The sequence below is a fragment of the Loxodonta africana genome, chromosome X (genome assembly GCF_030014295.1).
Source record: "Loxodonta africana isolate mLoxAfr1 chromosome X, mLoxAfr1.hap2, whole genome shotgun sequence".
NCBI classification, from domain to species: Eukaryota; Metazoa; Chordata; class Mammalia; order Proboscidea; family Elephantidae; genus Loxodonta; species Loxodonta africana.
This window is the reverse complement of record NC_087369.1, coordinates 98,252,112-98,275,789: the sequence shown is the minus strand read 5'-3', so window position 1 is coordinate 98,275,789 and position 23,678 is coordinate 98,252,112. Positions and strand designations below refer to the sequence as shown.

Sequence of the window (23,678 nt, the reverse complement as noted above, 5' to 3'; positions counted from 1 at the left end):
GAAAAAAAAAAAAAAAAGAACAAAATTCTAACTCACAAAAAGATCAGGCTTACTGGTCTGACAGAGACTGGAAAAACCCCAAGTACGGCCCCTGGACACCCTTTTAACTCAGTACTGAAGTCACTCCTGAGGTTCACCCTTCAGCCAAAGATTAGACAGGCCCATAAAACAAAATGAGACTAAATGGGCACACCAGCTCAGGGGCAGAAACGAGAAGGCAGGAGGGGACAGGAAAGCTGGTAAAGGGGAACACAAGGTTGAGAAGCAGAGAATGTTGTCAACATGTGGGGTTGGCAACCAATGTCACAGAACAGTATGTGTATTAATTGTTTAATGAGAAACGACCTTGCTCTGTAAACCTTCATCTAAAGTACAACAAAAAAAAAGAAAAAAAAGTAAATTAGCATAGAGTTTTAGCCTTGTAGGTATACTGATACATGTAAGCTGGGCTTATGAAAAATATTCTTGTTGTTATAACTAACTACAAGGATATTTTTATAAAAATAAATTTCTGCTGAATCACTGAAGAAAAAATAAAAACAGTAAAAGTATCTGGGCAGGGACATCAGAAACTACACCTTACAGGGGATAGAGATACCACAAAATTAGTTAAGGAAAATCAAATAAACAAGTGAACAAATAAGCAACAATAAAACCTCCAGTTGGGGCCACAACCAGAAACCAAGGTTTTACCATTTATTACCTAGGAGTCCAGTTTTTAATGAAAAAATTATGAAAACATGCAAGGAAACTAAAGTGTGACCCATACACAGGAAAGAAAGCAGACAATAGAAACTGTCTTTGAGGGGCACAGATGATGGACATAATAAAGATGTCAGAGCAGCTTTTGTAAATATGTTCATAGAACTACACAAAATCATTTTTAAAGACTTAGAGGAAGGTATGATTACCTCATAAAATAGAGGACATAGTAAAGAGAAATTATTAAAAAGAACCAAAATCACTAGAGGAGCTAAACGGTAGCTTTGAGACGGCAAAAGAAAGAATCAGTGAACTTTTAGATCAGCAGAGGTTATGCAATCTAAGAACACAGGAAAAACAAATGAAGAAAAATGAACAGATTCTCAGAGAAATGTAGTACAGAATTAAATGCTCAAACATACGCATGAGAGCACCAGAGAGAATGGAGAAAAATATTTAAGAATTTCCCAATTAAGTTAAAAAAAATTAATCTGCACATCTAGAAGTTCAACAAACTCCAAGTAGGATAAATGCAAAGATATTTACACCCAGACACATCATACTGAAAATGTTAATAGGCAACAAAGACAAAGAATCTTGAAAAAAGCAAGAGAAAAATGACTCCCCTTCTGGCTGGTGGCCTTGCGCTTCTGTCACTGGAAGGTCTCTTGCTGGGAGACTTCCTCCCTCAAGCAACCCTCTAAGAACCACTCAATAAAGCTTGGTGTGTGTTGCTGCCTCTTGTTGTCCTGTATATTCCTGGATCAACTCCAAAATTCTTGAACTTACCCCAGGTAACACTAGGGAGATCTAAGTGGTGATGATCTTAGTAGTGGAATCTGTATCCTGATTGTGGCAGTAGTTAGGAATCTATATATGTGATAAACTAGCATAGAACTATACATAGAAACTGAACTAATGTCAATTTCCTATGTAAAATATAATCAATGCAGGAAACTGTGTGAAGGGCACATGGGACCTCTCTGTACTATCTTTGCAACATCTTGTTAATCTAATTATTTCAAAAAGGACATGATGGAGTTATAAAGACACAGGACATCTAAATTAGACTGGGAGGAGGCAGGTAGAAATAATCAGAAAAGTCTTCCCATAAGAGGTTATTATGAAGCAAATCTTGAATACAGCATCCCATTTATTTTTTAAACCACACAACACTGATGGACCAGCAACAGCTAAACAAACCTCTCCAATAATAATTTGCCATCAAACAATTCAAGAGGTTTTAAACTGACTTACTGTAAGTTTTCATTTCTTTAATAAATCTTATCTTCATAGTCAACACAATGATGATTCAGTAGAAACTCGTTTTATATTTTTATTGATATAATTAAAAATATCAGTCATGAAGTTATTTTATGTAACTTTTTTTTATAAAAGGAAAATACAACTTCCTCACGTAGCTTGGTTTTCAGCAGTTAAACCAAGTCTAGGTGTGGTCCTTTAAATCAAAGCACTGCATCACCTTCCTTACCCTAGGTAAAGTGTGACAAATAATTATTCAATATATTAAGGATAAATTATTCTGCTTTACATAAGAAAAGGAGAGAAGATCATGGAGGACAAGCAGAGCAAGGGAGGCAGCCCCTGCCAGTTTCATAGCTCTGCCCAATGCAGTTCCTATATTGCAAGGGTGAGGGTGTAGAAGTTTGCTTTGAATAAATAAGGGTGAGAAATTTATTATGAATTTTTACATGGGGGTCCAAAATTTCAGTTTTTTTTTTACTATAGGCTGGAAAGTAAATATAAAAATACATTCCAAAGTTAAATACAAATATTATTTTTCCATTATCTATGCTGTTTCTTTCCATTAGACCAGATGAGCAAAGAGCTCTGCTTACAAAGTTATGTTCTGATTAGTATCTACTGGCTCTTTCACGATAAACACAAGATTTGTGTTTCAATTACACTAAGTCAGAGCAGATATTTTGCTTTAATCATATTTTAATCAGCGCCAAAACACAAATCATAAAATTATTTACCTAGCAATTCCTTGCTCATGACAGTTTTATATTTGCACACCAATTTTTTGAAATCTACCGTCTTGGTTTTTGTGTGAGATTCAATTTAGTCCCTTTAAAATACAGAACAGAAAATCACTGCCCCCTGCCTACGGTAGACTATACAGGGGATTTATGAGGTGCAATTTTTTTTTTTTTTTAGGCTTACCACACAGCCACTCATACTTCAAAGCCCAGCTCAAAAGTCCTCTCTAAGGAGTTCCCAGACTTCCCCAGGCTCCTCTTGCATACCCTTATGCATTCTGGTATATTACAGGTTTATAGTTACAAGCCAAAAAAACAAAACCAAACCCACTGTTGTCAAGTCAATTCCAATTCATAGTAACACTACAGCAACACTACAGGACAAAGTACAACCGCCCCATAGAGTCTCCAAGGAGAGCTGGTGGATTTGAATTGCCGACCTTTTGGTTAGCAGCCGTAGCACTTAACCATTATGCCACCAGGGTTTCCGTTATAGACACAGGGTACGATATTTATGTTTACATGTCTGCCTCTCTTAAATAGGCGGTAGGCCAATCAAGGACCTATTCTTCATTCATTTTAGTATATTTCTGTATCAGCTTTGCTGCAGTTACAAATGACCTCCAAAATCTCAATGGCTTATAACAACAAAGTTTATTTCTAGCTCACATTGCAAGTTGGCTATGAATTGTTGAAGGTTCTGCTCCTGTTCCACGTTTTCTTCTTCCAGGACCCAGGATTCAAGGAGCACACCTACTTGAGATATGTCATTCTTTTGGCAGAGAAGGACCAAAAAATCTGGGCCGGGGTATATAAGGAAGAGGGAATAAGTACTTGGGAGCAAAAATAAAATCTACCACAACCTGGCAACCAGCAGTTTCTAACCCATGGTAGGTGCTTAACAAATATTTGTTGAAGAATTAAATGAATTAAAAATGAATAAACGAATATAATGAACAACCCTTACTTTCAGTAAGCAGTTAAACGATTCCCTCCTTGCTCTCATAATTAACTTTTAGATATCTCTTTACTTGTAGTGTAACTGTTTATTTACTTGTCAGTTTTACCCACTAGAGTCCATTCCTTGAGAATTTAGTCTCATTCTTCTGTCAATCCTCTCTTAAAACTGATTGACTGATTCACTCATTTATATCCTTTAATCTACAAATATCAGTCTCATTCTCCCACCATAGGTAGTTATTTGACTACGTTTAACAAATAACTTTTTGTTTGAGTTCTTACAAAACTATCCTGTTGTAATGTAAATATGTCTTTTAAATTTGTTACATTTCTCATTTTGTTTCTTACTTTTTTGGTGTTACGTTACATTTATAATTTTTTAAATCTTTTTTCATAAAGCATTATGCTTTTAAATCCATCTGTGTCCTTATCTAATCCACTGCTCCTAACTGCTACACAGTACTCCACTGATGGATATCTACTGCATGTCATCTATTGTCAGTGATGGACACCCAAATTCCCTACGACTCCCTACAATTATAAATAATATTGTAAGGAATATCCTTGTACAAGTGCCCTTATAAACCTGCACATCTTTGCAATATACACTCAGGACCATGTTGTTGCTAGGTGCCGTTAAGTCGATTCCGACTCATAGTGTCCCTATGTACCACAGAACAAAACACTGCCCAGCCTTGTGCCATGCTCTCGATCGTTGTTATGCTTGAGTCCACCGTTGCAGCCACTGTGTCAATCCATCTTGTGAGGGTATTCCTCTTTTCCACTGACCCTGTACTTTACCAAGTATGATGTCCTTCTCCAGGGACTGATCCCTCCTGATAACATGTCCAAAGTATGTAAGACGCAGTCTCGCCATCCTTGCTTCTAAGGAGTATTCTGGTTGTACTTCTTCCAAGACAGATTTGTTCGTTCTTTTGGCAGTCCGTGGTACATTCAATATTCTTCACCAGCACAATTCAAAAGCATCAATTCTTCTTCAGTCTTCCTTATTCATTGTCCAGCTTTCGCATGCATGTGATACGACCAAAAATACCATGGCTTGGGTCAGGTGCGCCTTAGTCTTCAAGGTGACATCTTTGCTTTTCAACACTTTAAAGAGGTCTTTTGCAGGAGATTTGCCCAATGCAATGTGTCTTTTGATTTTTTGACTGCTGCTCCCATGGGTGTTGATTGTGGATCCAAGTAAAATGAAATCCTTGACAACTTCAATCTCTTCTCCGTTTACCATGATATTGCTTATTGGTGCAGTTGTGAGGATTTTTGTTTTACGTTGAGGTGTAATCCATGCTGAAGGCTGCGGTCTTTGATCTTAATCAGTACGTGCTTCAAGTCCTATATATATATACACACACACATATATTTATACAAGTACAAATATATGTATATATATTTGACAGAACAATACTAAACAGCTCTCCATAAAGGCTATATATACCACCAGTCAACATTCCCTCCAGTAAAACATGGAGGTTCTTATATTTCCATATCTCACCAACATTTGGACTTATCCAGCATCCTACTTTTTTTTCTAATCCACAGTGTAAAGTGTTATCTCATTGTACTAATTTGCATTTATCTGAGAGTTAATGAATTTAAGCATATCTTCATGTGCTTTTTAGTTTGTGTTTCTTCTATATACCACCTGTTCATATCTTACTGATCTTTGTGTCCCCAACGTCTATCACCATCTCTGGCACATAACAGGCATTAAAACATTTTTTTGAATGAATGTGTGAACGAATGAGGTAGAATCCATAGTACTTGTTAACACTTTGGATGTGGAGGACACTTCAAGATGATCCTGAGGTAAGATACTGATGTTCTTAACTGAAATTAGGAATGTTTGGTAGGAAGGAAAATAAATTTAGTAAAGATAAACTGATTTTGAACCTGCTGAATTTGACGCACTTAAAAATATCAAATAGGTATAGTGATAGAAGTCTCTGCTGAGTTACAAATTGACTGAGAAAAGATCCAAAACCAGCCAGGCCAAATTTGTATTAAGTATGTAACTCATGCTTTGGCTTTGACCACTAATATTCATCAACTGTATAGAAAAGATGCTCTCATTGACACTTCAGTAACGAAGACATTCAGGTAGCTAACAGATACATGAGGAAACATTCACGATCATTAGCCATTAGAGAAATGCAGATCAAAACTACAATGAGATTTCACCTCACTCCAACAAGGCTGGCATTAATCCAAAAAACACAAAAGAATAAATGTTGGAGAGGTGTGGAGAGACTGGGAACACTTATTTATACACTGCTGGTGGGAATGTAAAATGGTACAACCACTTTGGAAGTCGATTTGGCACTTCCTTAAAAAGCTAGAAAGAGAACTACCATATGATCCAGAAATCCCACTCCTAGCAATATATCCTAGAGAAATAAGAGCCTTTACACGAACAGATATATGCACGCCCATGTTCACTGCAGCACTGTCTACAATAGCAAAAACATGGAAGCAACCAAGGTGCCCATCAACAGATGAATGGATAAATTACGGTATATTCACACAATGGAATACTACACATTGATAAAGAACAGTGAGGAATCTGTGAAACATATCATAACATGGAGGAACCTGGAAGGCATTATGCTGAGTGAAATTAGTCAGTTGCAAAAGGACAAATATTGTATAAGACCACTGTTATAAGAACTTGAGAAACAGTTTAAACTGAGAAGAAAACATTCTTTTGTGGTTACGAGACGGGGGAGGGAGGAACGGTGGGAGAGGGCATTCACTAATTAGATAGTAGATAAGAACGACTTTAATTGAAGGGAAAGACAGCACACAATACAGGGGAGGTCAGCACAACTGGACTAAACCAAAAGCAAAGAAGTTTCCTGAATAAACTGAATGCTTCGAAGGCCAGCGTAGCAGGAGCAGGGGTCTGGGGACCATGGTTTCAGGGGACATCTAAGTCAATTGGCATAATAAAATCTATTAAGAAAACATTCTGCATCCCACTTTGACGAGTGGCGTCTGGGGTCTTAAATGCTAGCAAGCAGCCATCTAAGATGCATCAATTGGTCTCAACCCACCTGGATCAAAGGAGAATGAAGAACACCAAGGACACAATGCGATTACGAGCCCAAGAGACAGAAAGGGCCACATGAACCAGAGACTACATCATCCTGAGACCAGCAGGACTAGGTGGTGCCCAGCTACAACTGATGACTGCCCTACTGGGAACACAACAGAGAACCCCTGAGGGCGCATGAGAGCAGTGGGATGCAGAGCCCAAATTCTCATTAAGGCCAGACTTAATGGTCTGACTGAGACTAGAAGGACCCCGGTGGTCATGGCCCCCAGACCTTCTGTTGGCTCAGGACAGGAACCATTCCCAAAGCCAATTCTTCAGACATGGATTGGACTGGACAATGGGTTGGAGAGGGATGCTGGTGAGCGGTGAGCTTCTTGGATCAGGTGGACACTTGAGACTATGTTGGCATCTCCTGCCTGGAGGGGAGATGAGAGGGTGGAGGGGGTTAGAAGCTGTCGAAATGGACATGAAAAGAGTGAGTGGAGGGAGACAGCAGGCTGTCTCATCAGGGGGAGAGTAATTGGGAGTGTGTAGCAAGGTGTATATGGGTTTTTGTGTGAGAGACTGACTTGATCTGTAAACTTTCACTTGAAAGCAAAACAAAAATTATGTAAAAAAAAAAAAAGATGGTCTCATTGAGGTGAAATTACAGAATTTGGTTCTGTACAGGAAGTACTCAATAAATGGTGGCCACATTTTCATATTAATTACTTGATGTTCTATTATAAACAAATTCCCTTTCAGGCCCCAAATTCATTCCTAACCTCTAGCATTAATGAAACTCAGCTTTTGTTTGACACTACTATAGTCTTCCCAATCCTTTTAAATGAAGGTCAGTCCTCCAGCCTTTACCCCTGATTTAAGAAGCAAGGGAGATAAGCACAATTCTTGTTCCTCGGTTCTAATTCCAGATCCATGTTCCATCACATTTGCCGAACAGGTTCTTATATTTTAACATGTGGTAACTATTCTGACAATTACCTACTAACATTCAGGACTCCTCTCTACCGTACTCCTTGTTATTAAACTCTAGGACTTCAAAATTAACACAGATAAACCCTTTTGGTGCCTTATGCCCTCTCACCTCTCCCATTTCTTTGAACCTGCTCTTTTCCCTCACTATGCCTGCCAGTCTCCTGATCCCTCCCTAGTACCTTAGGCTACCACTTCCATTTTCTTCATTTCTCTCCTTATCCAGTTTGGGCAACTATTAGGATAAATTGTCTGCTCCATAATTCCTAACTTCCAAATTCCCTAGAACATTATTATTATTCCCACTTTAGCAATGCTCAACACTAAAGCATTCCCACTATTTTTCCCTTCCTAGGCTGTTATGGGAAACCCTGGTGGCGTAGTGATTAAGTGCTATGGCTGCTAATCAAAGGGTCAGCAGTTCGAATCCGCTAGGCGCTCCTTGGAAACTCTATAGGGCAGTTCTACTCTGTCCTATAGGGTTGCTATGAGTCGGAATCGACTCAACGGCCCTGGGTTTGGTTTTTTTGGTTAGGCTGTTATGAGCACTGCTGGAGAAATTCACAATGACAGAGCCAATCTCTGCTGGGCTCATTTTTCAGCAATTATTTTATTCAATGCCTACTGATGCTTAACTGAATTTTCTACAGTGGCTTTTCCAAGCCTTTTCCATTCTTTACCTCCTAAAGGCACATTCTACATTTTCCTCTCTCAGCAGATGATCTTACCCACAGAAGACTCAGACATCTAATGTGAACTCCCTCAATTTCCTTCCTCTGTTCCTCAAAATCTCTGGATCTTCACCTTTTATCTCTACCAGCTCCAGCTTCCAAAGCAAAAGGGTGTCTCCTCTTTGCCAAGGCTAATCCTTCCACCTGTCCTCTTGATTTTAACACCTCTCTATGAAATATGGGTAAAAAAAAAAAAAACAGACTCTGGAGCCAGACCATGTGATTTCAGATACCAGCTCTACCACTTACAACTGTATGATGTGGGCAAGCTACTCAACTTTTCAACGCTTCAGTTTCCTTACCTGTAAAAAGATGTTAATAATAACACCTACTCATAGGGTCACTATGACACATAAATGAGAAAATGCACATAAAGTGCTAAGCAAAATGCCTAGCACACATTTAGTGTGTCCAACAGCATAACAGCTGTGATTACCATTATTATCTTTCCCTCTATACTAGTTCCAGGCACCTTTCCCGTTGTCTCAAAACTTGCTCAACTCTCCTGATTTTTCTTTAAAGTAATATATACCTTTTCAAGAATTTCCTACCTCATCCCAAGATTTCATTCCTTCCTTTCACCATCAAACTTCTCAAAATAGTATACACCAACCTTACCAGAAGCAGCAATGAATAGTGAGAACATCATGGACTTCAAAGCCAAATATACCTGTGTTTAAACCTGGCTCTCCCACTTAGCAGTTTTTATGACCTGGGACAAGCACTTAATACAAGCCTCAGTTTTTTCATGTGTAAAAGGGGGGATACTACCCATTTCTTAGAGTCATCAAGAAGATTAAACTGAAATAATATATGTAAAGCATCTGACTAAAGTAGGTGCTAAACAAATGCTAGTTCACCACTCCATATCCTTTCCTTAACCCCTTACAATCTAGGTTCTCTTTCTACCACTCAAACATCTTATCTCACTTCAGCTCTTACCAGCTTTATGATTTGGGGCAATTTGTCTTCTATAAACCTTAGTTTTTTTCTGTAAAACAGTGATCATAATATCTACCACATAAAGTTGTCCTGAGAATTAAGTGAAATAACATATGTATTTTAGCACGGTGCTTAGCCTGTAGTAAGCACTTAATAAATGGCAGTTGCCAGCAACTTCTTAATTGTCAAATTAGATGACCTGTTCAATTCTCTCCTTTTCTTTGCTTCTGTGACAACACACTGTTCTGGTTTGATTTTTACCAATGACCATTCCTTTTCTGTCTCTGTAACTGCTCCATGAAGCCTTTCTTAATCCCCTTTCAACCAAGTATGAGCTCTTTCTCTTTTGAGTCCTCAGAGCACTTCCTACACCTCTTGAGGCAAGGCACTTCCCTTACTGTGAGTTAGTCCTTTGTGTTATTTTTGCATCTCCACTGCTTAATTTAATCTCTTTTATTCTCATTGCCTGGCACTTATTTACTCATGTAGAATATATTAATCACCTAGTATAAATCAGACCTGTGCTAGGTATATCAAGGATTAAAAAAAAAATTCCAACTAATAGCAACCCTATAAGACAGAGTAGAACTGCCTCATAGGGTTTCCAAGGCTGTACATTATCTTTATGGGAGCAGACTGCCACATCTTTCTCCCGTGGAGCAGACGGCGGGTTCAAACCGCTGACCTTTCAGTTACCAGCCTGGCGCTTTAACCACTGAACCACCAGGGCTCCTTAGGTACCAAGGATACAAAGATTAATATGTTATAATTATAGAGCTCAAGCTTATAGTTCAGGAGAGTAGAAGAGACAAGTAAATAGTTTATTATTCACAATGTGATAAACGTTAAGGTAAGAGTATGCCTAAAGTGCTCTGAGAGCACAAAGAGGAGTTATTTAGACTGGGGAGGTTGAGGATACACTGTTGAAAAAGGCACTCTGTACTTAGCATATGGGGAGGCCCTACATAAATATCTGTTACATGAATGAATGAACCGTGAGTAGGAACTTACTAGATAAGGATGGGGAAGGGCATTTAGGGGCCAAAGAGCAGGTAAAAAGGTGTGGAAGGGTGAAACAAGTAGTTCAGTATTGATGGGAGGAGGGTTCCTGAATGGCAGGCAACGAAGCTAGAGAACTAAAGCAGGGTAGGGTGTTCTAGGTACAGGAGTTTGACCTGTTTCCAGAAGGCAGATGATGGAGCGCCAATAAAGGGTTTTAAGTAGGTGAGGGACATAATCAGATTTGCGTTTTAGTAAAGCTACCCTGGCAGCACAGGAGAATGGATTCCAGGAGAGTCAGGCAATGAGTCCAGTTAGGCGGTTGCTGCAATAGTTCAGATAAATTATGAGAACCTGAATTTCAGAAACAAAGTGAGAAAGGCGAATCAAGATGAATACTGAGCAAAGTTCAAGTAAACTTCGGCTGAAATGAATTCATATTTGTATCTCCAGCAAGTCTGGCAGGTCATTTTTCAGTTAAAACCCGCTACTTAAATATTTGTAAACTGCTGTTACTGAACTTACTTCGTGAAGTGAAACAGCCAGCTGAGTCACTTCCCGTACACAGATTCCTAAGTAAAAACCCGTTGCCGTCGAGCGGGTTCCGACTCATAGCGACCCTACAGAACAAAGCAGTGCCCCATAGGGTTTCCCAAGGAGCGACTCGTGGATTTGAACTGCCGACATTTTGGTTAGCAGCCGAGCTCTTAACCACTGTACCACCAGGGCTCCTTCCTAAGTAAAAGCACCTTTTTTTCATTACAGAACGCAAAATAAAATTTTTGAACCCAGGGAGTAGTAACAATATGTATAAACCCGCGTACCGCAGAGAGACTCTGGGACCTCTCTATTCTAGCCTATTTCGCCCTCAAACATGTCCGAACAAAGTCTTTGGATAGGGTTAAGAGGCCCCGCCCCGTGCACCGAGACAAACGCCCAGAATTTCTCTTCCAGTTCGAGACCCAAACCTCTGCTGGTGCTCGCAGCTCAGCAGTTTTTACTGTGCCTCGGCAAGGCAGTCAGCCGCAGGAAATTGAGGAAAGCGGTGTCCCAAGCCGAGGAAAATCTAAATGGAAAGGCAGGTGTTTTTAGGCTAAGAGTTTGAAGCTTCAAACGTTAATGACTCCCTGACCTTGATTATCTTCCTATGACTCTACTTCCACCCCGCCCCTTGCTGTCAGGCCTCTTTCTGAAGTTAAGAGGATCACTTTTACACTTACTAGAAAGGCTATCTGTACCCAAGTAAGCTAAACAAGGTGTCTTTTCACTTACCCTAACGGCCGCCATGCCTGTGACCTCTCCGCCCAACTTTTCATACGGAGAGCGAAGAGGGACAAAACACTTCGACTTGGCTCTCTTCAGGGCAGCCCCGCGCCCTCCCGCCCTTTCTCCGCCCTCCTGGAGCCGTTTCAGGAAGCTGCTGCAGCTATTCGTTGGCTGCGGGCCGGAGAAACAGTTTCATCCTTGTACCCGACGCTCCCTGTCCCTGGTAAGGAAACCCTGGTGGCTAGTAGTTAAGTGCTATGGCTAACCAAAAGCTCGGCAGTTCCAATCCACCAGGCGCTCCTTGGAAACTCTATTGGGCAGTTCTACTGTGTCCTATAGGGTCACCATGAGTCGGAATGTACACCACGGCAACGGGTTTGAGTTTTGACCCTGATAACCCCGGTGTTGCAGTGGTTAAAGCGCTCGACTACTAACCGAGATGTCTGGTCCTGGGAGGAGATGTGGCAGTCGGCCTCCTTAAAGATTTACAGCCTTGGAAACCTTACGGGGCAAGTAGGGGTGGGGGTCGACTGGAGGGCAGTGGGTTTGATTTTTCTTTTTGGTCCCTGTTTAAATGCAGGGATACATACCACAGGGGCTGGAGACACAAACTGCACTAGAAGCGAGTTCCAAAAATTCCGAATCTTGTGAACTTATTCTCTGAAGGAATGCATGTAGCTCAGTCTGAATGCGTTGAGGACTTACTGTATAACTGGGAGTTCTCCAAACTTACTTTAATGAATACAATGGCTGTAAAATGATGTTATAACAGTGTGCTAATTTGAAGGTTTCATATACGTTATATGACACTCGACATTAACCACAAAAATTATTTAGAACATAGGCAAAAAAAAAAAAAAAGTTTTGTAGGGAGAAGTATTTTATCACAGACATTGCTTAGATCACCAGCTCTGCGATGATAATAAAAATCAGAACAACTTTATTTCATTGTATTATGTATTATTTCTAAATACAGATAATCCGTCTTCCTTATTGCCTGCACTCAGAGTAGACCACTCCACCCCTGCCTTTGGTGCCCCGCTGCTGGGCATGAAGTAATGAACAATACCCACACAAGCCCTGACCTGGTGGACCTTAAGTGTACATTTTTGACCAAAAAAAAAAAAAAAGACAAATGAATAAACAAGATCATTGCAGATAGTGATAAATACTATAGAGGGTGACAGGGTTGGGGCTGGAGTTACTTTAGATTGGAAGGAAAGAAAACTTGAAGGAGATGGCATTTGAGTTGAGACTTGGCAACATGAGTGTCCACTTATGAATATCTGAGTGTTCCAGTCAGAAGAAACAACAAATGCAAAGACCCTGAGGTGGGAACAAATTTACTGGAGCTTGGTGAGTGAGGTAGAAAGCAGAAGAGAAGTCACACGGGAATCAGATCGTGTATAAAGAATATGGATTTTCTTTTTTTTAATTTATTTTTAAATATTGATTATTATTATGGATTTACCAAAGTTGCAGATTGTTTTGGGCACAAAAGGCAGCTTTGTGTAATTGAAAGTATTAGAATCAAAATAAGATCTTGGCCTCTAAAAGAGGTTGTTGTTAGTTGCTGTCGAGTTGATTCTGACTTACAACTACCCCATGTGTGCAGAGTAGAACTGCTTCATAGGGTTTTCAAGGCTGGGACCTTTCGAAAGCCAGGCCTGTCTTCTGAAGTGCCTCTGGGTGGGTTCAAACCACCAATCTTTTAGCTAGTAGCTGAGTGCTTAACAGTTTTTGCCATCCAGGGACCCCTCTAACGGAGGAGTCTTATAAACTAAAGGGTTGAACTAGACCAAAGGTGCTCAAATTTAGTGTGTGTAAGAATCACCTGGACAATTTTATAGAATGCAAATTCCTGTGTACTACCCCCTGGATGTTAGTATTCATTTGGCCTAAGGTAGGGAAATGTCTGATGTGTACCTCAGGTGATTCTAATGCAGGTAGTCCTTGGGCCACACTTAGAAAAACTAGATGGACTGGATGACTTACTATATGTCATTTCCAGTTCTGACATTCTAGGATTCTGTATGGGCTCTTGTCTGATGATGTTTGGTGATCCTTGGCAACTTCAGTATCCTTGTAGACCCATGATACCCTCATCTCCAGTGACTTTTACACTCATTCCAGTTCAGTTATCCATAACAATGGCCATACCCTTGACTCTGTTATCATTAAGAACTACTCCACCTCTGAGATTTTAAATTCAGGTACTCTCGTCTCTGACCTCAACTATTATTCTTCAAGCTCTTTGATTTTGATCCACACTCTTTTTTTTTAACCTCATCAAGATCTTTAGGTCCTTTATGTCTGTATTAGGTATCTATGGCTATATAACAATTTATCCCCAAAATTTAGCAGTGTAAAAAACAAGTATGTCCTCATGACATGACAGCTAGCTTGCCCCAGAATGAGTGACCCAAGGGAAAGAACAAGGTAGAAGCTATATTACCTTTTATATCCTAATCTTGGATGTTATACATCACATTCTATTCATTGGAAATGAGTCACTAAGTACAGCCCATACTCAAGGGGAGAGGAAGTAAGCTCTACTTTTGAAGGAAGATATACAAAATAATTTATAGGCATGTTTTAAAACCACCACCACATCTCTCCTTTTTCACTGTTAGGCCCTTCCAGTCACATTTTCTTTTCCAGCTAATCTAAACCTCATGGTACATCTCTTCCACTACTTTGTTTGCAATAAACTCAACTACCTGACCTTATTGGAACGATTTTGTTTTATCCTCTGAAAAAAACCTCCATTCTGGACCAATCTAACTAACATTAGGTAGCTGTTTCACCTCTTCTTTATGGTGGCTATTTTAAACCTTCTTTTTTTTAATGAACACAAACTGACTGTTGTCTCATTCTCCTCTGGGGGCTCCTCCTCTCTTTCCATTCACTAAGTCTTGATTAGGTTTAGCTATAAGTGACAGAAAATCATATATATCAGTAATAACCTACTGTCTGTTGCCTTTTCTTATAAATGTAGGCAGTTCAGGGCTGATATGGTGGCTCTGTGATTTTCAGAAATCCAGGCCTCTTCTATCTCATTGTTTTAACATCTTCAACATGCGCTTCCACCTACTGGTTCAAAATTGCTTTACTAGTTCCAGCTGTTACATCTGTATTCCAATAACAGGAAAGTGAAAGGGGGGACAAGAGAGATACACCCCTTCACATTAACGACACTTCTCAAAAGTGTAATATACACTGCTTCTGCTTATATTCCTTTGGCTAGAACCTTGTCACATGGCCACACTTAGTAGTAAGGGAGGCTAGAAAATTAAGTCTATATTCTGAGCAGTGATGCGTCCAGCTAAAAATTATGGGATCTATTATTATTATAGAAGGGGAGAATAGACATTGGAGTTTCTTCCACAGACCTTTATTCTTTTCACTTTATACACTCTGGATAATTTCTTGCTTCCTATGACTTCAATTACTAACTATATGGAGATGACCCCAAACTGTATCTCCTGCCTAGACCTATATCTGAACCTCAGACTATGTATATTAATTCATTCATGTATTCATTTGTTATATATGTATTTACGTTAAGGAGCTTAGACTTCATCTTAAAAACAATGGAGGACCATTGAAGTGTTTCAGGAAAATGGGTAGATGCTATCAGATGATCACTTTATTTTCACTGTAGAGAATGAAATGGGAGTATTGAGTCAAGACCAATAATTGAATCATCCAAACTGCAACACTTTTAAGGGAACATTGTGGGGACACTATATGTAATTACCCTGGAGCAACGTATAAAAACTGGGCCTGTTCTGGAAAACAGGGGTGTATGGTCATCCTGCTTATCTAAGGCCATGTATGATCTGGTCTACTTTTTCACCTTCAGGCTACTTTTGTCCTCACACTCAATACTCCAGCCGCACTGAAGCCTTTCTAGTACCAGGAACATCCTCCACTTTCTTTCACCTTTCTGGGCTTTTGTACTATGCTGCTGCTTCTGCCTAGATCTCCTTGGCTAATTTGTCCAAGGTCACATAGTTATTAATCCAAATTTTTAACATGGCGTGATGGTTAAGGTTGTGTGTCAACTTGGCTGGGCTGTAATTCTTAGTGGTTTGGCATTTGTGATGTAGTTTGGCAGTCATATGATGTTGTGACCACTTCCATGATAAGATTTGATATAGTGTGATCACCTCCATGATGGGATCTGCTGTGAGAAGCCAGTTAGTTGAAAGGGAGTTTCCTTGGGCATGTGGCCTGCATCGAATATAAGTGGACTTTTTGGCAAGGCTCACGGGCTTTTGCTCACTCTGGATCCTGCAGCCGTCTCCTGTTTGTCTGACCTCTGGTTTTCAAGACTTGAGCTTGTAACTTACCTGCCATCTTGCCTGCTGATCTTGGGATTCATCGATCTTCGTACTGTGAGCAAGAGCCCTGCTGTCTGACCTGTGGATCTTGGGTTCACCAACGCCTGTGGCTATGAGAATCAGGAGAAGCCCGTATCCTAACCCATGGACTTGGGACATTCCAGCCTCTACAATCGTGTGAGCCTTTTCCTTGATATAAATCTCTATATGTATTTATACGCTTTACTGGTTTTGCTTTTCTGGAGAACCTAACCTAAGACACATGGCTCATCAGGTTCTTATTTATCTGGCCACTGTTTATCTCTCCAGCCTCATCTTTTTGCGTACCTGGAGCTATGTCTTAGACTTGAGCTCGAGTTTTAGTAGGCAGTAGAGAAGTACTCATAGAGAGACAGGTTAATATGTTGGCAACCACGGAGAGCCTCCAATGCCCACTTTTCCGGAAGGAAGCTTGTAGCCAAACTCAGGTCACTGCTGGATTAATAGAAACTACTCAGTGGTGCCACACGCCCAGGGTCAGTGTAATACCTCCATGCCTGCCATACTTGTATGGAGGTTTTGACCACAGTCATGGACGTATCTGAAGGCTTTACTGGGGAAGGATCCACTTCCAAGCTCACTCATGTGGTTGTTGGCCTGATTCAGTGCCTTGTGGGTTGTTGGCCTGAGGGCCTTGGTTCCGCATTAGCTGTTGGCTGGGAGCCTCCCTGTGTTGCTTTCTGCAAATGCCTCTTCATAGAACATCTCACAGCTTCATTAGAGCAAGAGAGAGGGCAAGATTGTTCCAGAAAAACAGAGTGAGTGTGCTAGAAAGATGGAGATTGCAGTCTTTTGTAACCTAATAACAGAAACAACACACCATAATGTTCTATTTATTATTTAAAAGTAACTAGGTCCAGCCCACATTCAAATGGAGGGGATTATACAAGCATGTGAATACCAGGAAGCAGAGATCATTATAGGTCGTTATAGAAGCCTGTTTACTACAAAGGCATTCTTTCTCTGTGAATGAGGCTTTGTGATAGAGGAATAGCATAAGAAAATTTACAAGATTCCCAACCATTTAAGAAGAAATCTAGAAGGATTACTTTGTCATAATCAATGATTTGTAGGACTATATTGAAGAACTCTTAAACAATGAATAGCTAGTATGTCTTTAAGCAATCTACCAGCTTAGAGGGTCCACATCCATCCCAAATACGTGTATTTGGGGGGCTTATATGGCTCCATCCTTCTTTTTCTTGAATTTGTGGATGTCCTGGGAACATTTCAACAAGGAAATATTCACATGGAACATATCAGATAGGACGCAAGGAAATCGTGGTTCATGGATTGGTATGATACCTGCTGTTTAGTCACTGGATGTTGATGAAGTTAAGTCCTTACCAGATGCCACTGGGATGATCAGCTAATCAAGGCCCTAGTTGTGGGTGATAGGTGGGTAGTTCTAGCTTAGTAAAAGGTTGGAAAGTCTGAGGACAATAATTCAACTCCCATTTCCTTAATGCTTCATAAAATAAAACCTCATTGTGGTCCTTAGTTATGCACACTCTTAGTTTTTCCAAAGCAGGGGGCCCTCTTCTTGCTTGGACAACTTTCCTGGAATTATCAGCTTCAGGGACTCCCTTATAAAAACCCTGATTCTTCCTCATCACCCTTTTATGACCTACTTTTTTATGTAAGCTTTTTTTTTTGATTGAAGTATAACCTAGTTGTAGAAAAGCATACGAGTAGGAATTATCATAGAGTAAAACTGTCCACGTAACAGCAAGCAGATCAAGAAATAGAACATTACCAGCTCTCTGGAAGTGTTCCTTGTGCCCTCTCTCAGTTAGTACCTGCCTTCCTTTCCAGAGATAACCACTACTCTGACTCCTAACACCATATATTAGTTTTGCTAGCTTTTGAACTTTTTGTAAATGGAATCATACAGTAGATATTCTTTTGTGTTTGGGCTTCTTTAATCATATTTTTTATCTATTATACTTTTATGAAATTTGGGTTGTTTCCAGGTTTTGGCTATTATGAATATGAAACATGATATAAGCATTCTTACACATGTCTTTTGGTGAATATATGTATATGACTCAGTTAGGTGTTTTCTTAGCATGGTTTCCTCAGAAAACTGAGCCTGAGCACAATTCCAGGGGGACTAAATCTCAGAAAGAGAGAGTCAACACAAAACTGTGTTACTGAGCTGAACACCACTTGTAACCGAACACAATTGATTGCTCAATCTCATGATACCATCTTTGTGTTTTATCCATTGATTCCCATCATTCATTAGGTAAAGGTTCACCCACTAGGGTGTTAACTCATTGCCATTGAGTTGATACTGATTTATGGCAAACCCATGTGTTACAGAGTAGAACTATTCCATAGGGTTTTCTTGGCCGTGATCTTTATGGAAGCAGATAGCCAGGTCTTTCTACCATGGCACCACTGTGCAAACCATTTACACCACCCAGAGACCTTAATGGGATTTTAAGCCCTCAGATTCTAAGTTGTGCATGTATAGTGCTGGTTGGGTTTATGACCTCTCATGCCTCCACATCAACAGGGGAAACCTGGGGTAAAAGGTGAGAACAGTGTAGCATGAGCATGAGGCAAGACACGATTAGGTTGCCACTGAGTTCATTCAGTAGGAGCCCAGGCAGAATTGGTTTTTGCCTTTGAAGCAGGGACATAAAAAGTGGCCAAAGGACAGAAAACAGGAGGGGAATTGCTGGATCATAAAACATGCCATTTTTCAACTTTAAGAGATATTGCCAAACAATTTTCCAAAGTGATTGTACCAATTTACACTTTCACAGTAGTATATGAGGGTTCCAGTTGCTCAACATCCTCAACAATAATTGATATTGTCTTTTTCATTCTAGCCATTCTGGTAAGGTGTAGTAGTAGTGCATTTAAGTTTTAATTTGCATTTCCCTGATGACTAATGAATTGGTGACCCTTTCAAATGTTTATTGTCCATTTGAATTTCATCTTTTATGAAATACCTGTTTGAATTTTTTGCCGATTTTTTCCTATCGTGTGGTCCATTTTTCTCATTTATTTGTAGGTATTCTTTATATCGTCTGTATACAAGCCCTTTGCCAGTTATATGTGCTGTTAATATCTCCTACTACACTGTGACTTGCCTTTTCATTCCTTTAACTGTGTCTAAAAATGTTTTTCTTCAAATGAAATACAATTTACATATAGTACAAAGAACACATCAGAAGAGTGCAATTTGATGATTTTGGCAACGGCATGCACCATGGAAACCACACCCTAATCAAAATATAGAGCATATCCATCACCCTAGAAAGTTCTCTTGTGCCCCTTTCCAGTGAACTCTTCCCCCACCCTGGGAAGCAACTAAGTTCTCATTTACATCAGCAGAGCTTAGGTTTGCCTTTTCTTGAATTTTATGTAAATACAATTACTCAGTGTATGTCTAGCATTATTTTGCAAAACATATGTGTTTGAGATGCATCCACATTATTCTATGTATCAGTAGTTCTTTCCTTTATATTGCTCAGTAATATTTAACTGTATGAATATGTAACAATGGGTTTATCTATTCTCTTGTTAAACTGGATCATTTCCAGTTTATGACTATTATGAATAAAGCTGCTACAGAGATCTTGCAGATACTTTTGTTAAATTTATTTTGAAGTGTTTAATGTTCTTTGATGCTATTATAAAAGGTGTTTAAATTTTATTTTACAATTGTTCTTTTCTAGTATATATAAATAAAATTAATATTTGTATAATTGACTCGAGCGCACTGGGTTTTTGGTTTTTATATTGATCTTATGCTCTGTGACCTTGCCAATTCTTATTAATTCTAGTAGGTTTTATTTTACACAATCATGCCATCTACAAATAAACAGTTTTACTTTTCCTTTTCCAACTCATATACTTTTTACTTTTCATGTCTTAGTGAAATAGCTAGTACTTCCAGTACTATATTGGACAGAAGTGGTTAAAGTAAACATCCTTGCTTTGTACCTGATCTTAGTAGGAAGGTGTTTACTGTATCTCCATTAAATATGATGTTAGCTATATTTTTTATAAGTATTTCATAAATGCCTTGTATTAAATTGAGGAAGGTCCCTTCTATATCGTTCTTGTTGTTATTTTTATCATGAATTTTGTCAAGTGCTTTTTCTGTATCTCTTGTGAAGATCATATAATTTTTTTCTCTTACTCTGTTAATATGGTGAATTACATAATTTGTTTTTCAAATGATGAACCATCCTTGCATCCTGAAATAAATATATTGTCAAATTCTTTTTGCTAATATTTTCCTAAGAATTTTTTTATCTATGTTCATGACATTATTGGTCTATAATTTTCTTTACTTGTAATATGTTTTTAAGATTTTGGTATCAGTGTTATGCTGGCCTGATATAACAAATTGGAAAGTATTTCCTCTTCCTTTATTTTCTGAAAGAGTTTAAGTAAAATTGATGTTATTGCTTCCTCAAATGTTTAATAGATTTCACTAATGAAGCCATCAGGTCCTGGATATTTCTTCATAATAAAGTTTTAAATGATGAATCCAAATTCTTGAACAGATGTATGGTTGTTCACATTTCCTAATTCATCTTGTGTCAGCTTTGGTGAATTGTGTACAGTCAGTTCTGTAATAAAACTTGTTTCAAAAAGGTGAATTTATTCAAAGATGATTGATATGTTAGGGAATAATTTGAATGTAACACAAACTTCACATTTTCTCAGGCATTATTTTGTCCACAGGAAACACTATGTGAATGCAGAAAACTGTACACAGCTGAACTGAACTATGTAAGAAAACATAAAATGCATGTGCACACACTACTCAAAGACCTACCAGATATCTTGGGTCACTGCATTGACTATCCTATAAGGTGGTGTTTTGCTATTATTTTCCATTTGTGAACTTTTCTATATAAGAAAGCACTCATTCAATATCTCAGTGTTGTCTAAGCACTCTGGTTCAAAAACACCAAGCAGGGGGAGTTGGAGTAAGATGGTGGTGTAAGCAGCCACATGCTCCCATTCCTTCACAACAAAGCCAGAAGAAAACAAGCAAAAACTGATGGAATTGATAATTTTGTAACTCTGGACATCACTTGAAGGGTTGGAGGGCCAAAGTGAACATTGAATCCAGAAAAAAGTAGCATACTGATGATGGGAGAGTGGAGGTTCACCACTCATCTTCACCCCCACTCTGCTCCCCAGCTTAGAATGATCATCTTCAGACAGCTATGGCCAGTGCCCTTGAGCAGGAAGCCCAGGGTTACAGCAGCATGGAGAGCACAGACTGGGCCAGAGATACTGAGCAATAAGCCCTGGAATGGGGCAGCAGGGTGAGTGAAGTGGAGACTATGGCTCTTGAGTAGTGAAGCCAGGGACAGACTGGCATGGACAGCACAGAACAGATTGGAACTCCTGGAAAGTCCGACCTGGGACACAGTATCGTTAGCACAGCACAGTTACAGTTCCCATGGTTCTCAGGAGAGAGCTTCAGGGCAAGCACAGCATGGCCCGGAACTCCTGAGCAGTAATCCTGGGACAGAATGGTATGGGAAGTACAGCACAGCCTAGATTTCATAAGTCCTCAGGATTGGGAGAGTGGCACAGTGAACACAGCACAGCTGGAGTTCCATACGTCTCGAGAGAGAGCTTCAGTGAGCACAACACAGACCAGAGTAGAGGGGTTGTCAGGCCTGGGACAGAGAGGCATGGTGAGCACAGCATGGCCCAGAACTCCTGAGCAGGCAGACCTGGGACAGAGTGGCATGGTGAACACAGCATAGGCAAGGTTCTGTGAATCCCACAAATAACTTACACGGTGAGCACAGTGTGGTCCGTAGGTCCCGAAGTGAGATGACATAGTGAATTGGCAACAGCTGCTGCTTCCAGGGTGGGACTCAGGCTGGTGCTGCACAGCCAATATTCCTGGGAGGGGAGTCTTGTGTCTGCAATAGCTGTGGCTCCTGAGAAGGGGTGCTGGTGCCAGGGTTGCATGGCCAGTGTTCATGTGGGGGGGTGGGGGGGTGAGATTTGTGGTGAGTAAACAGAGGCAACAGTAATCCCAAATGGGAGGGGAGAAGTGCTGGAGGGGCATAGTCAGTGTCCCTATGAAAGGGTGCAGGGGGAATCTGTACTGGAGTAATAATGGTTAGCATCCCCAATAACTGGTGCTGATATGACCAAATGAAGTGCTACAAGTCAGAGTTTAGTGCTGAAGTGGCATGCATGGCCAGCACTCCAACTCACAGAACCTAGAGGTGAAACAGTGATGGCCAGTACCCCTGGTCAGGAAGAATAGTAGGGAAGGAACAACAAGTGCACCTAGATGTGGAATCTGGAGTGGAAGCAGAGAAATACAAAATCAATAATTTAAAAAACAACAATAATGAAGAGGAAAAAGAGTAAATGCTAGAGAAGGAAAAAAAAATCTGATCTCCAGAGTTATCACAGTAAAATAGTTTAATGTCTTGATTACAACAAACAATCCCAAGAATATGAAAAGGCAGGAAAAGATGACCCATGCAAAAGACCAAAAGAAGGGGATGAAAACCTTCCCTGAAGAAGGACAGATAATGGAATTGTTAAAGACTTAAAGCAACAGTAGTAAGCATTTGCAAAGAGTTGAAGGAAAACACACAAAAAAGCTAAAGGAAAATGATACAGGAACAAAACAAGAATTATAATAAAGGGACAGATTTTATTTTTAAAAACAGAAATAGTGGAGCTAAAAATTACAATAACAGAAATGAACAATTCTCTGGAAGGGCTCAGCAGCAGATTTGAACTGCCAAAAAAAAAAAAAAAAAGGATCAGCAAACTTGAGTATAGGGCAACTGAGATTATTTGATCCGAGGAGCAAAAAGAAAAAAGAAACAAAATGAACAAAGCCAAAGGAATCTGTGGGACACAATCAAGAGGAATAACATGTGTTTTATAGGAATCCCAGGAAGAGAAGAGAGAGAGAAAGGGTACAAATAATTATTGAAGAAACAATGGCCACTAAAAACATCCCAAATTTGATGAAAGACATGAACTTAAGCATCGAAGAAGCTCAATGAATTCCAAGTGAGATACATCCAAAAAGAGCCACACGGAGGCATATTATACTCAAACTCTAAGAAACCAAGAAAAAAGATACAAATAGAGACCAGCATGAGAGAAGCAAAGTAACACATACAAGCGCTCCTCAATAAGATTAAGTGATTTCTCCTCAGAAACCATACAGGCAAGAAGGCAGTGGGGTGACATATTTAAAGTGCTGGATGAAAAGAACCGTCAGCCAAAAATAACAGTTATTCAAAAATGAGGGTGAAATTAAGAGATTCCCAGATAATCAAAAGCTGAGGGAATATGTTGCCACCATAACCACCCGGTAAGAAACACTAAAGGGTGTCCTCAAGAAGGAAAAGAAGACTAGATATTAACTTGAAGTTGTACATACAGGGGAAAAAATTTCCATTAAGGGTAATGTCCTGACAAGTGTAAAGACCAGATTTAAGGTAGTTTTGGTTGACAAATACAGCTGGTATGTCCTTCATGTTTCATAATTACAAAACCATAAGAATATATAAACAAATATCTTGTGGAAATGAATTTTGCAGCTTTTGTTTATCTGGGAATGTCTTAATTTCATCATTATTCTTGAAGAACAGCTTTGCCAGATATATTATTCTTG

The 23,678-nt window shown here is 39.6% G+C and overlaps 1 protein-coding gene and 1 long non-coding RNA gene across 5 annotated transcripts in view; both read right to left on the bottom strand.

Annotated features, from left to right (window-relative positions):
• APOOL (apolipoprotein O like) overlaps positions 1-11,760 on the bottom strand; it is a 99,366-nt gene extending 87,606 nt beyond the window's left edge. The window contains exons 1-2 of one of the 4 annotated variants that reach the window (XM_064278613.1): positions 11,655-11,706; positions 7,010-7,154 (exon numbers count right to left, since the gene is read on the bottom strand). In XM_064278613.1, the coding sequence (XP_064134683.1) occupies positions 7,010-7,060 (51 nt within the window). In that variant the 5' untranslated portion in view covers positions 7,061-7,154; positions 11,655-11,706. Of the gene's footprint in view, positions 1-7,009; positions 7,155-11,350; positions 11,450-11,654 lie in introns of those variants that run through there. The other 3 variants (XM_010592699.3, XM_064278614.1, XM_023551417.2) reach the window with 3 other exon arrangements.
• LOC135228969 (uncharacterized) lies at positions 4,321-7,002 on the bottom strand. Its single transcript, XR_010319818.1, has 2 exons — positions 6,737-7,002; positions 4,321-5,018 (listed from the first exon to the last, which is right to left on the bottom strand). It is a non-coding gene; the product is annotated as an uncharacterized LOC135228969 (long non-coding RNA).
• Positions 11,761-23,678: the final 11,918 nt, after the last annotated feature.